This window comes from Silurus meridionalis, chromosome 23 (genome assembly GCF_014805685.1).
Source record: "Silurus meridionalis isolate SWU-2019-XX chromosome 23, ASM1480568v1, whole genome shotgun sequence".
In the NCBI taxonomy this organism is placed as follows: domain Eukaryota; kingdom Metazoa; phylum Chordata; class Actinopteri; order Siluriformes; family Siluridae; genus Silurus; species Silurus meridionalis.
In genome coordinates this window covers 25,817,080-25,831,625 of record NC_060906.1, presented here as the reverse complement: position 1 = coordinate 25,831,625, position 14,546 = coordinate 25,817,080, and the positions used below count along the sequence as shown (strand labels likewise).

Here is a 14,546-nt window from a genome sequence, read left to right as displayed (position 1 = left end):
CAGAAAAAGTTCTCCACCTCAAACAAACACACGCACACACACACACACACACACACACACACACACACAAGAAAATTTGAATGATCAAATATCCTTTGTGGTTTTTGTGCAAATGCTTATTGCTTATTGTGTCCGGTTTAGAAATCAAACCAAAATTCAGTATCTCAGAGAATGAGAATATTACTTAGGAGCAATAAAAAATAAATAAATAAATAAATAAAGATTTTTAACACAGAAATGTTGGACTACTGAACAGTATGAAGATGTACAGAACTCAATGTTTGGTCGCGGCTCCTCTGCATGAATTACTGCAGCAATGCGGCGTGGCGTGGAGACGATCGCTCTGTGACGCTGCTGATGTGTTCTGGAAGCCCAGGTTGCTCTGATAGCAGCCTTCAGCTCGGTCTGGTGTCTCACATCTTCCTCTTTACAATACACCATAGATTCTCCATGGGGTTCAGGTCAGGCAAGTTTGTTGGCCAATTAAGCACATGGATACCATATGCTCCTTAAACCAGGGATTAGTGCTTTTGGCAGTGTGGGCAGGTGCCAAGTCCTGTTGGAAATTGAAATCAGCATTTCCATAAAGTTGGTCAGCAGAAGGAAGCATGAAGTGCTCTAGAACTTCCTGGTAGACGGCTGTGCTGACGTTGGACTTGATAAAACACAGTGGACCAACACCAGCAGATCACATGACTCCCCAAACCAGAAGTGACTGTGCAAAATTTACACTGGACCTCCAGCAGCTTGGATTCTGTGCTTCTCCTCTTTTCTTCCAGACTCTGGGACCTTGAATTCCAAATGAAATGCTACATTTTCTTTCCTTTCATCTGAAAAGATGACTTTGTCCCACTGAGCAACAGTCCAGTCCTTTTGTCCTTTGTCCAGGTAAGACACCTCTGACCTTGTCTCTGGTTTAGCAGTGGCTCGACACGAGGAATGAGTCAGTTGTAGCCCATGGAGAGTCTGTGTGTGGAGGCTCATGAAGCACTGACTCCAGCTGCAGTCTACTCTTTGTGAATCTCCACAAATTCTTGAATGAGCTTCATTTCACCTTTTTCTACCACATGTTTTCCTTCCATTCAACTTTCCATTAATGTACTTGGATCCAGCAGTCTGTGAACAGGACTGAAGGCCACTCTGTGCAGCTTGGGACGGTCTCTCATCAACACCTTGGCTGGTTCCATGTAATTCCGGAGTAAGACTGGGAGCTTTGAGGACGGATTGGACTGTAGTTGGTGTCAACAGTCTGCTACACTGACTCAGGAACACAGTTCACTTCTGATCATCATCACTGTACCCCGCAACTTTGTATATCTGCTTCAAATGGACAGTCGGTGCAACCCAGATGAGGATGGGTTCCCTCTTGAGTCTGGTTTCTCTCAAGGTTTCTTCCTTATGCCATCTCGGGGAGTTTTTCCTTGCCACAGTTGCTCATCAGGTACAAACATACTTACAAAGAACATATTTACATTTAATCACCACATTATCTGTGTAAAGCTGCTTTGAGACAATGTTCATTGTTAAAAGCGCTATACAAATAAAAATGAATTGAATTGAAATGATTTGAACAGCAGCTTCTTCAGTGATGATCTTTTGTGTCTCATCCTCCATGTGCAGGGTGTTAATGATCGTCTTCTGGACAACTGTCGAGTCAGCAGTTTCTCCCCATGATTGTGGCGCCTGAACCAGAGTGAGACACCATATAAAGACTCAGAAAACCTGAGCAGGTGTTTGGAGTTAATGTGCTGATTAGAGTGAGACACCACGAGTCTCCAATATTCAACTTTTTCACAATATTCTCATCTTCTGAGATACAGAATTTTGGGTTTTCATCAGCTGTAAATCAAAATCTTCAAAATTAAAAGAAATAAACACTTAAAATATATCAGTCTGTGTGTGATGAATCTATAGAATATATGATTTTCACTTTTTTATTGAATTACTAAAAGACACAGCTGCTCCTCACCATCCTTGAGAGACTGGAGGAATGTACAGTGGTACCTCGACATACGAGTGCCCTAACATACGAGTTTTCAGAGATACGAGCGGTCACTAGGTTAATTTTTTGCTTTGTTACGTGAGCAAAAACTTGAGGTACGAGCTCGAGACGCCGCTGCTAGATGGTGAAGCGAAGCCAGAAAGCGAAGATTGTGACGAAAATTAAGATAAGCAAAGAAGAAAAAGTAAAAATTATAAAGTTTAGGGATACGTAGTGTACAGGAGTGATAGTAAAAAAACGAGTTTTCCTCTGCCTCCGCTTATCGCCTCTACCTCCACACACACACACACACCACACACACACACACACACACACACACACACATCCACACACACACACACACACACACACACACACACACACACACACACACACACACACACACACACACACACACACACACATCACACACACACACACACACACACACACACACACACACACACACACACACACACACCACACACACACACACACACACATCCACACACACACACACACACACACATCCACACACACACACACACACACACACACACACACACACACACACACACACACACACACACACTCACACACACACACACACGCACACACACACACATCCACACACACACACACACACACACACACACACACACACCGTGTTTCGTTAGCTCTAGTCATCTCATCTCCAAGGAAAATACACTGAATAAACCCTTATTATATCTTTACATTCTCTTTTATTATGTTTTTATATAATATTTGTCATTTATAAATACATGTTTCTTATTCAAAAACACGTAACAAAAACAACTGGGGTGCATTTTGGGGGCAGGAACGGATTAATGGCATTTAAATAAATTTCAATGGGGAAATTTGCTTTGAAATACGAGTAAGTTTAAGGAATGAATTAAACTCGTATGTCGAGGTACCACTGTAAAAGGAAGCCGGGGTGCCTTCAGAGGCGGACATGATTTTTCATCCACTAACAAAGAGCTGTCACAGACCCCTCGAGACCAAGAACCCACCCAGCAACCCACAGCCTCCACAGATGGGCTTCCCTGCTCCCACAGGAAACACATACCTGCTACTCTGTCTCGAGCTTTTGGCTGTGTTCAGCCTGATGCAGCTGTGATGTGCTACACTATATATTTATATACTGTATATCTTGACTGAATATCCACAAACCATCAGCAGAGACGTATTTACACTTTATAACCTGTTAGCACTGGACCCTGAGTTCTTCTCATGTGCACATCTTTACCTTGAATTTCAATGCTGGAGAATTCCTCAAGGACTTCAGGCTCTGAAACTGATCCTCCAAATCCCTCAACCTGATCAAATCAATGCAGAAAGACTTCTAAGAACAATATGTGGAAATTATGTTAAATAAACCAAAACACATGAAATATCTGATATCATCTACATAAAATCTGTCTGAAGCATGATTCTGAGACAGACAGAAATATCTGATGTGATGAAGTTTTCTGTAAGGGGGAATGTGCTTGTGTAAGATGGACGGGAGAAGTCTCCAGAGTCAGAGGTAAAGCTGTAGCGTCTCAGTCAGATGGAATGAGGAGAATACAGAGAGGCTGGTGAGGGTCAGAGTGTTTGTAGCTACTATAACAGCAGCCAGAACAGGAAGTGATCACATTAGCATGAATGTGATCAGGTGTAACAGGAATGAAACACTCAGGGACGTGCTGTTATAGAAAGTAATGAACATCATGGTGGTAACTGTAACTCCACACCTCAGGCGAGTGAGACGAAGCTCCTCCACCAGCCTCTGTTCATGACAGCTGCGCCACACAGAGTCCGTCTCCATGGCGACCGGCGATTCCTGGTGATGCAGGCGGATGGGGTCCCAGCCGGTGATGATGTCGTAGGTGATGACGCAGCCGAGCGAGTGTGAGACGATGGACACTCGACCAGTCTCCTCGAACTCGGGGTTACGGGAACAGAACAGTGTGTAGAGACGATTCAGCTCCGAGGTCAGACCTCGCGTTATCTACACACACACACACACACACACACACGTGAGAGAGAGAAAGAGAGAGAGAGAGAGAGAGTGTGTGTGTGTGTGTGATATCTGACCTCGTCCCTGTACAGTGGACTGGTGTAGTACATGATGTCCATAGCACTGCTGTTTAACATGTCTCTCAGTCCTCGTACCTTATCAGGTGTGATCGTGTCCACTGTGTCTACAACAACAACAACAATCCCACCGACAATCAGAACAACAATCAAAACAATCCCACCGACAATCATAACATTCACATCATTCCCAAAAACCACAACACACATCAAATTAACAATCACAATCACAACAACAATAACAACACCACAACACAAATCAAATTAACAATCACAATCACAACAACAATAACAATCACAAAACCACAACACAAATCAAAACAATAATCAGAACAACAATCACAATATCAACAAAACAATAAGCAAAATAACAATCATGCCAACAATCAAAAACAAACACAACAACCAGAGCAACAATCATAACAACAATCACACAATAACCATCATAACAACAATCACACAATAACCATCATAACAACAATCACACAATAACCATCATAACAACAATCACACAATAACCATCATAACAACAATCACACAATAACCATCAAAACAACAGTCACAACAATTACAGCACCAAAACAACACAATACAAAATAACAATGACAATCACAACACAGTCACAGTAATGAGTAATAATATGAGTAAAAACACTCCCATCTCTTTCTGTCTCATTTATATATTTATATTTATATAATTATTATCCCTGTTTTATACTTATAGTTATTCTTTATACTTTTAATATACTTTAATATGTTTTATACATAATCTTTTATTCTTTTTTTATTATTTATATTCTATTTCTATTTACATGTTCATATATTGGACATTTGTAAACAGCATGTCATATCAGTGTTGATGTGATAAATAAAATTAGATTAGATTTGATTTGATAGATTTTGATTGGATTGTGTTTCTCTGGTTCTCTTCCTGTTTAGAGTCTTTTGTGGGTGTTGAGACAGAGGCAGGTTCCTTTTGTTTCTATGAAACTCTGTAAAGGCAAACACACAGTAATGTGATGGTGGATGAGTGGATGAAAGTTCTGTAGAGTTTAAATGGGACGTTTGTGTCTCTACCAGAAGAACTTGTGTAAGATGGAGAACAGTAGAGAAGATGTGATCAGACTCCCTCACCCCCACACTCACACATGGAGGTGGAAGGTTAATGTTTTGGGGGTGTTTTGGAGCAGTGATGGATCCAGAAAGTGAACAGACTCCTGAACCAACATGTCTCCTATTCCACACTTCATCACAATGCAGTTCCATCTGGACTGAGGCTCATTGGAACCGACTTCACTGTAGAACAAGATGATGAGCCGAAGCGCACGTCTGAGTTCTGTACGTGTTATTTAGAGAGTAAACAGACGTCTGGAGTGATATCTATCATGGAACCACCTGCTCAGTCACTGCACCTCAATCCTCCTGAACTGCTCTGAGATGAAGAAGACAGAAATCTCCAACTAGTGAAGAATTTTAAAGACTTTTATGAGACACAGCAAAGAGTTTCAGCTGAATGTTTGCAGTGAGAGTGTGAAGATGCTGAGGCAGGATTTTTCAATGGGAATAAAGTGGAACATCTGAACATTTATAGATTTGTTTGGTCAAAGGAAATCTTCTTACTGTTACACTACCGAGTTTGATGCATAGAAACAAAAGGAACATGCACTTGTCTCTTAAACACCAGAAAACACTTGGTGTTTGCACACTTTTCACACACACTGTATATATGTGACGCCAATTCTTCACAATTAACACAATTACAATTGTAATTAAAGACACTTACATGGGTTTTTGCATGTTAAAATGTATTAAGGGAATGGTGGTTCCACCATATCAATAGAGGGCGCTGTGGGAGTGCTGCGTGTGGCAAGGTGTCTGCTGGGCTGCAGGTCATAACCCAGCAAGACAAGAGCTGATCACACACATGGTTTTGTCCTGTCTTTATTTCACCATTCCACAGAATCCTGGGAACACTTCACTGCCAGCTGATACGCAAGTCCCGTACCCGCTACATATACACGTATTTCAGTGGACGATGACTTTAAACATCTTCCAGAATCATGAGAGAAGTTTTGTTGTATCAGTTTCTCTTACAGTAAAACTGATGTTGTTTCTATGGAAACGTCGACACTAATTGAGTGAAGAGTAAATAAAAGTATATATTCAGTGTTTGTAAATATTTGATAAACATGTATAAAGCTCCATCCTGACATTACACTCTTTATCTGAAGAAGTCACACACTTCAGTTTCTACATCAACAATTTTATGATTCATAATCTGATCATGAGTGTAACATGAACACAATTCTGATCCTTTTACTTTATTTTTCTTCTTTTACTGCAAATTACAGCATCTTATAACATGTTTATAAACATATAACCGTTCCCCTATAAAGTGTGTGTGTGTATGTGTGTGTGTGTGTGTGTGTGTGTGTGTGTGTGTGTGAGGAATAAGGATAAGAATCTCCCACACCTCCATCCAGAGAGAGCTTTGACCTCCACTCCACAGGCAGGAACTCCACATGCTCCATTGTTCGCTCTGAAAAATGTTTCTCTGCCATTTTCCTCGCAGCGTCACGCATCCTGAACACACACACACACACACACACACACACACACACACACACACAGCTACAGTACACAATATTCCATAAGGACAGAAGAGTGAGCTCCGAGATTATATTCTTGTTTCTCATTCTAATTTGCATATGTACATATTTATGACCCATGCCTGTGTCTTATCTCCTAATCATAAAGGACCAGGCAGGGGGGAAGTGTGTCTGTGTGTGTGTGTGTGTGTGTGTGTGTGTGTGTGTGTGTGTGGAGTTTACATGCTGGTGTTCCTGATGATCCTCCCCTGGTCCATTTTCTGACCAATCCCATGCACCACAAACACAATGTGGGTGGTGGCAGGCGTGTCTTCCAGAGCTGCTTCCTCTACGTAACCACGATGGAGACGAGTGCCACTGCTGGAGGCTACACACACAAACACACACACACAGACACACACACACACACACATATTGGGTGAAGGGGTAAAGATTAGATCAGTAATAATCATAGTTTTAAGATGATATGTTTGTGGAAAAACAAGGTGGAGAAGAAGGATGATCCAGGAGGAGAAGGACAAAAAGGTGGAGAAGAAGAAAGAGAAGGTGAAGAATAAGGAGAAAATGAGGAAGAGAATGAAGAAGATGATGAGAATGATTGGAGTTGGAGAAGGATAAGAAGGAGAATGAGGAAGAAAAGGTGGAGATGGGTGAGAAGCAGAATATGGGGGAGAAGGAAAAAAGGTGAAGAAAGAGGAGAAAAAGAAAGCAGAAGGTTTGTGACTGACCCTTGGAGAAGCCGAGTTTCTGTGTAAAAGATCGAGCGATTTTGGATGTTGTGGCGTCACTGTACAGATAAACTTCATCCACACTGTGCCAATCTACATGACTGCGACTCAACTTCACACTGTGTACAACTAGCACACACACACACACACACACACACACACACACACACACACACACACACACAGTAAGTAATGGAGTCACAGCACATTTTAAACAAAATAACAAAAGTAACATAAAATCCAGACTATTTTATAAATAACTCTGTAGACAGCAGTGTCATTATAACAGACCATCAGAAACAAAGCTTCACTCGTATTCAAGAGAACGACTTCATTTCATTTATTTCCTCATCAAAATCATCAACCTGCATTCTCCATCCCTCACCTACAAGTTTCCTCAAACAGATCATTCCAGAGGGAATTGAACCTGTTTTAAAATAATAAACTCTTCTATTAGCACTGGTTTTGTACCTAAATCCTTCAAACTGCAGTTATCAACCCCCTCATTAAGAAACCTGACCTTCACCCTGTCAGCTGTCCAACTACAGACCGATATCAAACCTCCCCTTCTACATTCTCCTGCTTGCTGGACTGAAGAACGTTGTTGGAATAAAGGGAACAGCTCTCTCCTGGCTCAGGTCTTATCTGACTGATCACTATCAGTTTGTTGATGTAAATGGTGAGTTCTCCACACTCTCTGGGGTAAAGTTTGGTGTTCCACAAGGATCCGTCTTAGGCCCACTGCTGAAGATTACAGTAACCACTGGATCACGCATTATGGATAAACATATAAAGAACAAACTCAGAGACACTAAATTTCTACATTCCAAATGTATAAACTCTTTATCTCTGTAAAGCTGCGTTGAGAAAATGTCCACAGTTAAAAACACTACACAAATAAAACTGAATTTAATTGAATGATGAAGATGAGGAGCAGAAAGAGGAGGACGAAGAGGAGGATCTCACCCTCCTTGCTCTCTGGAGCTGTGATCACTCCTTCTGTTTCGATGGAATCTTCTATTCGATGTCCCCTGAATTTAGTTAAATGCTCCACCTCAATCAGATCTCCATCCTCCTCATCCAGTGGCAACCACGTCCCATCTGTAAACCACTGAGCTCTCATCACTGGAATACGCTCCTGCTCTGTAACACACACACACACACACACACACACACACACACACACACAGTAACACCTTCACACACTTTGAGCTGTATCCCAAATTTAGCACCCAGAGTAGAAGGCATCATGAGATGCCCCTGTTGTGAGCCACACCCCTGCTCTAAAACACGCCCCTGCTGTATAACTGTAATTTCTCCCCTGTCCACTAGAGGGTGCAGTTAGACACCACTGATTTATTTTAAAAACCCCGTGATGAAGGTGATGTACTCACGGTTCCAGTAGACCGGATAACACTCCTTCTCCTTCACATCCACCTCATACAGTCCTCCACGCACACAAACCGCCTCCACCCCCACGTCCTCACACACACTCTGACCCTCACACACACCGTCCTCCGGCTCAAACACGCCCTCGCGCACATCCCTCAGCGCGCACAGAGCCCGGTAAGAGAGCTCGATCTTCAGGGAGTCGTGTCCCACAAAGGGCTTCCAGCTCCTCTTGTCCTCTCGGTAGAACCAGCGCACTTCCTGCGCCTCGAGCTCCGTCACCTCCCCGGACCGGCTGCGCGTGCTCGGGCGCGTCCTCGCTGTCGGTGCGTCGCCGTCCGTGTAGTTCGGGTCCAGATAGTCCGGGACCGAGTATGCAGCATCATCCTCAGCCAGGCCTAACAGCATGCTGTGTGCGTGTGTGTCCATCATGTCCCTGTGGGTGTCCATCATGTCCCCATGGGTGTCCATCCTGTCCGCGCGCGCATCACTCACCGCCCAGTCCGAGGCGCGGAAATGACACTCCGGTGCGCCGGTACAATCACTCATGTGTGCGGTTTTACTGTCTGAGAGCTGCACAGACTCAGTTCACACACACACACACACACACACTTACACACACACACACACACACACACACTCACACTCAATCAAAATAAACCCTCTCTCTTACCTTCTGAAAAAGGTTGTATGTGTAAGCGGGTGGAAAATGGCATTAAGTTGTTTTGCATGTACACACCTGTAATTCCTAAAGCTGGCGATAGGGGCAGTATTCGGGTGTGTGTATGTGTGTGTGGTGCGGATGAGGAAGTGCGCATGCGCTCTTGTAAGTAAACGTTTTGACACGTGCTCAGCATCAGAGAGAGAGAGAGAGAGAGAGAGAGAGATGCAGTCTCAGGAAAGCTGCAATGATTATAATACAATCCTAAGTGTACAACATCATGATAGGAAATGCAGCTGTTGTGAAGTGAGTGTAGATGGTTGTCTGGAAGCTCATCATCCTTATTCCCACTGCTGTGTTTTGGGTATTAAGGGTTATTGTTCTGAAGTATATGTGCATTTTTCTGGCCCAGTGATCTTTATCATTTGTTTTATTCCTTTTTTTGGTGTAAATTTGTGTTGTAGTTTTGTGTACTGACAAATTGAGATCACAGGTTATTGTGCAAATTCTCCACGGTGAACTGAGAGATTTGAATGTGTAGTGTTTTCATTACACTGTGACTGATATTTCAGTGTTTTTGATCTTTGTGCTTTTGTGTGTTTTATTCAGAACAAATGTAAATCTGTGCACATACAGTGAAAACTAAATGACTAAAAATAAGAGTTTTATTTAAAAGTCAGAAATTGAATAAAGTTATAAAAAGTTAAACCTGTTAAATGTGGTCCTGGTGGAATACTGAAAATCCCGAGCCCACATATGGTCTAAACAGTCTTGGAATTTTCATCCAGAACTTCACCAAATGTCCAGTTATTTTGGATCTGCAGAAGAATAAACCACATGAAATGATCTGAGACTCACAGCAGTATGATACGATAAAACACTTTTTCTTAAGTTACTGAATATCCAGATAATGAATCACTCTGATCCTCAGTACTGCAGACTACACACACATTTTCATTTAAAATATCTCCAGTGAAACACATTCAACTCTACCCTCTCGAGAGCCCATTTATCATGAGTGTACTCGGCGTATCTGTTTATAAATCCCTCCAGCTTCTCAGGAATGATCGTGCTGGAAAACAGAGGAACAAAAACATTTTAAGTGCAATGAACATTCAGATGAACGAGTTTTTATTGCTTTTGTGCTATTTTATTATACTTGGTTGTGTCCACCGGTTTGGGATCAAAGTTGCCTTCAGCATCCACAGAAGCCTTTTTTTCAGTTTTGGAAGAGTAACTGGCGTCCACATAGTCAGGAGGAATGGCACCGGCTATGGCACAGATGCAGGGCATCGCGATTTTAAACAATTCTGCATCAAATTTCTGTGTGAAGAAACAAAAATATTGATATTAGGATTGTATTTTAATTTGTAATAGTCTCTAATACGGCATATTATTCACTAGATACATGATTTATTTATTATATTGCAGTGAGATTTAAAAGTCTGATTTGTTATTCATTGTTTTTATGTTACTGAGACTTTAAGTCTTCAGTAAAACATCTCGAGTGAACTTGTTTAAACAGCGTGTGCATTAACATGTTCCTCACCTTGTGTGCCAGAGATTCAAAAATCCCCCAGAAGAGTTTGCGTGTGAGGTGAAGCTCCTCCTCTGAAGACACGCTGAAGTTGGCCCAGCCGTTGGGCAGACAGTACTACTTCCAGCAGCGTTCGTAATGATTAGTCAGCAACTATAACACACCAGTGATTACACAGCAGTTTTGGTACATCAAACACAAGTCTTCTGAGCAGGTGCTGAATCATGGAGGGCCTCAGATACCTGCAACAACATAACATATACATAACCAAATAATAAATCAGAAGATAAATAAGTGAAGAAGTGAGATTCTGAGACGCTACAGTGCAGGTGCCGTGACTGATCATTAGGAACAGACTGATTAGAACTGGTTATTGTCAGTGTTTGGTGTGAGATGGAGACTGACTTGCAGAGACATCAGGCACTCCTCGATCACGTCTCTCTGAGCCTTCGTGAGCGAGCGTCCACGGGAGAGCCTGTAGATGGTGTGCAGCATGGAGTCGGTCATGATGGCACGGTGATCAGTGCCGGCGATTAGAGGAGCACATTTAGTGATGAGGGGGAGGACGGCTGAGCAGAGATAGCGGTTCAGAGCCAGAGCCATCTCTGGAGCATAACCATCCTTAGATTGATACTCTTTTAACCAAAGTTGATCATCTGCAGGATCAACTCTATAAAATAATGTTCTGTTGGACTTTCAGGAACTGAGTGAGCTGATGCAGCTGGTAAGAGAGCTTTAAAGCAGACTGAAGAATGAAGAAGAATGGATCACATGGTCGAATAACAAAGTGTTTGAAATTCACCCTGAAATTACTAACAGCTCTCTAAAACCTGTCCTTCTTATGACCACAGAAGGTTCTGTGAATCTGTTGTCATGACGATGAGGATTGTAGGAGTTAAACCCCTGAAGTCACTTGTGGTGAACAGTAAGGAATCTGGGAAGCGGTACCGTTTCAGGGTGCGCGGGGGTGAAAGGTTAAGATCAATCATGTTGTTGTGATACAACATCAACATGGATTGGGTGAGGAAGATCTCACATTCTCAGACACTTCAATCAATCAAACTTTATTTATAAAGCGCATTACAACCACCAAAAGGAGCACAAGGCGCTTTCCAGCAAAGCAACAAATAAACATAAAAAAAAACATTTTATTAAAAGTAATAAAAATAAATAAATAAATAATAAATAAATAAATAAATAAAAATAAGACACAGACTTCTGAGCAACCCGTTTGGCTCTACATTTTCCAGGAAGTTTTCTGGAGGTAACAAAGTCAGAGGCACAGGTAAAGATCAGCCTTTGAACAGATTCAAACAGAAGAGTATGTTCCTATTAGATGTTTGGACTTACAGTATACAGTAGCAGTCCAGTGACTTTGCTGCTCTGCTATTGGTGGATTTCATTAAACCCAATAAACTCATACTTTTACTGGAGCTCACCTTCTTCAGCAGGTCCACCAAGTGCTGCATTCGGGTGTCCGGGTCATGCTGGATCCAGCTGATCAACACTTCAAACGCCGTTTTCTCCTGCTCGATGTTCAGCGTATCTTTTTCCAGGATGTTGCAGAGATGTTCGGCGCTCAGCTCCAACAAGCTCCCGGATGGTGACCTGAGAACTTCCTGGAAGTTACGCAGAACGTAGTCGAGGGCTTGTTTTGCTCAGCTCCTCGTACGAGCGAGGAGGACGTGCTGCCAGATCTCTCAGCAGTTATCCAGGTTCAGATTGTCCTTTAGGAATTTGCAGCAGTAGCAGAAGAGGCTTTCCATGAGCAGATACTGAGCAGAGTCCATGAGATCCATTGTGTCTTCCATGCTGAGGGAAAGTTCCTTGGTGTAGATGTAGATGTAGAAGAGAAGAGAGGAGGAAATACTGATTGATCAGCAGCAGGAGGATCTGAAAACAACACAGATGTTTTAGATATTAATTTTTTAGAAACTGTTTATAAAAGGTTTTTATAAACATCTTCACCTTAGCAAAAAAACTGATCTCCTGCTCATGAGGTGATTTCTCCACACGACCACTGCTGACCACCACCTCTACACACACACACACACACACACACACACACACACACACACACACACACATTAAAAATAAAGATACACATACAGTATATTATGTATAATCAGTGTTGGGCAGTAACACGTTACTGTAAGCATTAGTTTTTAAATAAAGTAACACTGTTAGCGTTAGCGTTAGCGTATGCTGCGTTACCGTTACTTTATTAAATGAATGAATTTGTGCTGAAGTGTAGACTACAGTCTGACCTGTTTACAGCAGAGACACGTTGTAGGATTGGAGGATAAACACCTCTGTAAACAGGAAGAAGACGTTTAGTGTTTGATTGTGAATTTATTATTCAGCTTGTTTTGTTCTTTATTTCAGAAATGCTTGTGATATATTCAGTGTGTGCTGCTCTGACTTTAATACAACAGTGTTTATAAATGACTCTGTGTTTAAGTCAGTTTTGTGTTTGTGTAGATCATAACACATAAAAGAGTATTAATGAGAACATTAAAGAAGATTCTTTAAAAAAGGAACTAAAAAGTTACTTTGAACAGTAACAGTTACTTTTTGGTGAAAATAATCAACACAGTAACAGTTACTTTTGAATGAAGTAACGAGTAACTGTAACTGTAGTTAGTATTTTTTAGTAATTAACACAACACTGTGTATAATAATAATATCATAATAATAATGTAGTGTTATTTGATCTCTAATGCTGGACTGGTCTCAGTTTTATGCTCCTGTATAAATCTGTCTTCATCTTGATTGAAATGAAATGTGTGCGTCTTCACACCAAGATGAGTGATGAACTCCTGCACAATGTCCATCCACTTCAGCAGTTTCTGCAAGAAGCCATGAGCAAAGCGCTTCTCAATGGAGGAAATGTCGCTCTCCATGTCCTTCAGGCCTCTGCAAGTTAAACACACACACACACACACACACACACACACACACACACACACACACACACACACAATGTCTCTCTCAGCATTTTTGTATTCCATTTCTTTAGATCTTGTTCTCATGGAGCAATAATCCAGACGCTGGATCTCTTTAGATAAATAACAGTAAGTCACAGTAATGTATTTAACTGTTCCTGTGTTTATGGAACCGAATCATCAGGAATCATCACAGTGCTGCATCACCGTCTGGGGTTCAGGACAGTAGTCATGGTGCTGTACCTGGTCACTGCATATCCGTTCAGCTGGAGGAACCTGAGCAGCTCATGCACCTTCTCTCGGTCTCGCGCTTTCTCTTTGGCCGTCGGCGTGTCGTAGGGAACGAGAAGAGGATGAGTCCCACCACCTGGAGACGTGATGTGAACATGCATGTTACCTGGTCAGACATGCTGCAGAACAGTCCGTCTCCACTAATGATACACTGAACTAAAGTATTCAGACGCCTGACTTGTGTTCCATGTAACAGAAAGAAAAGGGATTAATTTTAAATGGTGCTAAAATACTTTAGCTGTGAAAGAGTTCATTATACAGTACAGACCAAAAGTTTGTACACACCTTCTTATTCAAAGAGTTTTCTTT

General features: G+C 41.9%; 1 protein-coding gene across 6 annotated transcripts in view; it reads right to left on the bottom strand.

The window, feature by feature from the left end:
* The window catches only part of ddhd1b (DDHD domain containing 1b), a 47,282-nt gene that overhangs the window by 8,813 nt on the left and 23,923 nt on the right, over positions 1 to 14,546 (bottom strand). For 2 of the 6 annotated variants that reach the window (XM_046836407.1, XM_046836412.1), the window contains exons 2-18: positions 14,190 to 14,313; positions 13,802 to 13,917; positions 13,269 to 13,313; positions 12,970 to 13,037; positions 12,441 to 12,894; positions 11,014 to 11,243; positions 10,624 to 10,787; positions 10,458 to 10,536; positions 8,809 to 10,282; positions 8,381 to 8,557; positions 7,415 to 7,543; positions 6,909 to 7,053; positions 6,551 to 6,660; positions 4,079 to 4,185; positions 3,736 to 3,992; positions 3,249 to 3,318; positions 1 to 17 (exon numbers count right to left, since the gene is read on the bottom strand). The exon at positions 1 to 17 is cut by the window's left edge and continues 133 nt beyond it. In XM_046836407.1, coding sequence (XP_046692363.1) covers positions 1 to 17; positions 3,249 to 3,318; positions 3,736 to 3,992; positions 4,079 to 4,185; positions 6,551 to 6,660; positions 6,909 to 7,053; positions 7,415 to 7,543; positions 8,381 to 8,557; positions 8,809 to 9,352 — 1,556 coding nt within the window. In that variant the 5' untranslated portion in view covers positions 9,353 to 10,282; positions 10,458 to 10,536; positions 10,624 to 10,787; ... (4 more) ...; positions 13,802 to 13,917; positions 14,190 to 14,313. Of the gene's footprint in view, positions 18 to 3,248; positions 3,319 to 3,735; positions 3,993 to 4,078; positions 4,186 to 6,550; positions 6,661 to 6,908; positions 7,054 to 7,414; positions 7,544 to 8,380; positions 8,558 to 8,808; positions 10,283 to 10,457; positions 10,537 to 10,623; positions 10,788 to 11,013; positions 11,244 to 11,406; positions 11,530 to 12,440; positions 12,895 to 12,969; positions 13,038 to 13,268; positions 13,314 to 13,801; positions 13,918 to 14,189; positions 14,314 to 14,546 lie in introns of those variants that run through there. The other 4 variants (XM_046836408.1, XM_046836409.1, XM_046836410.1 and 1 more) reach the window with 4 other exon arrangements.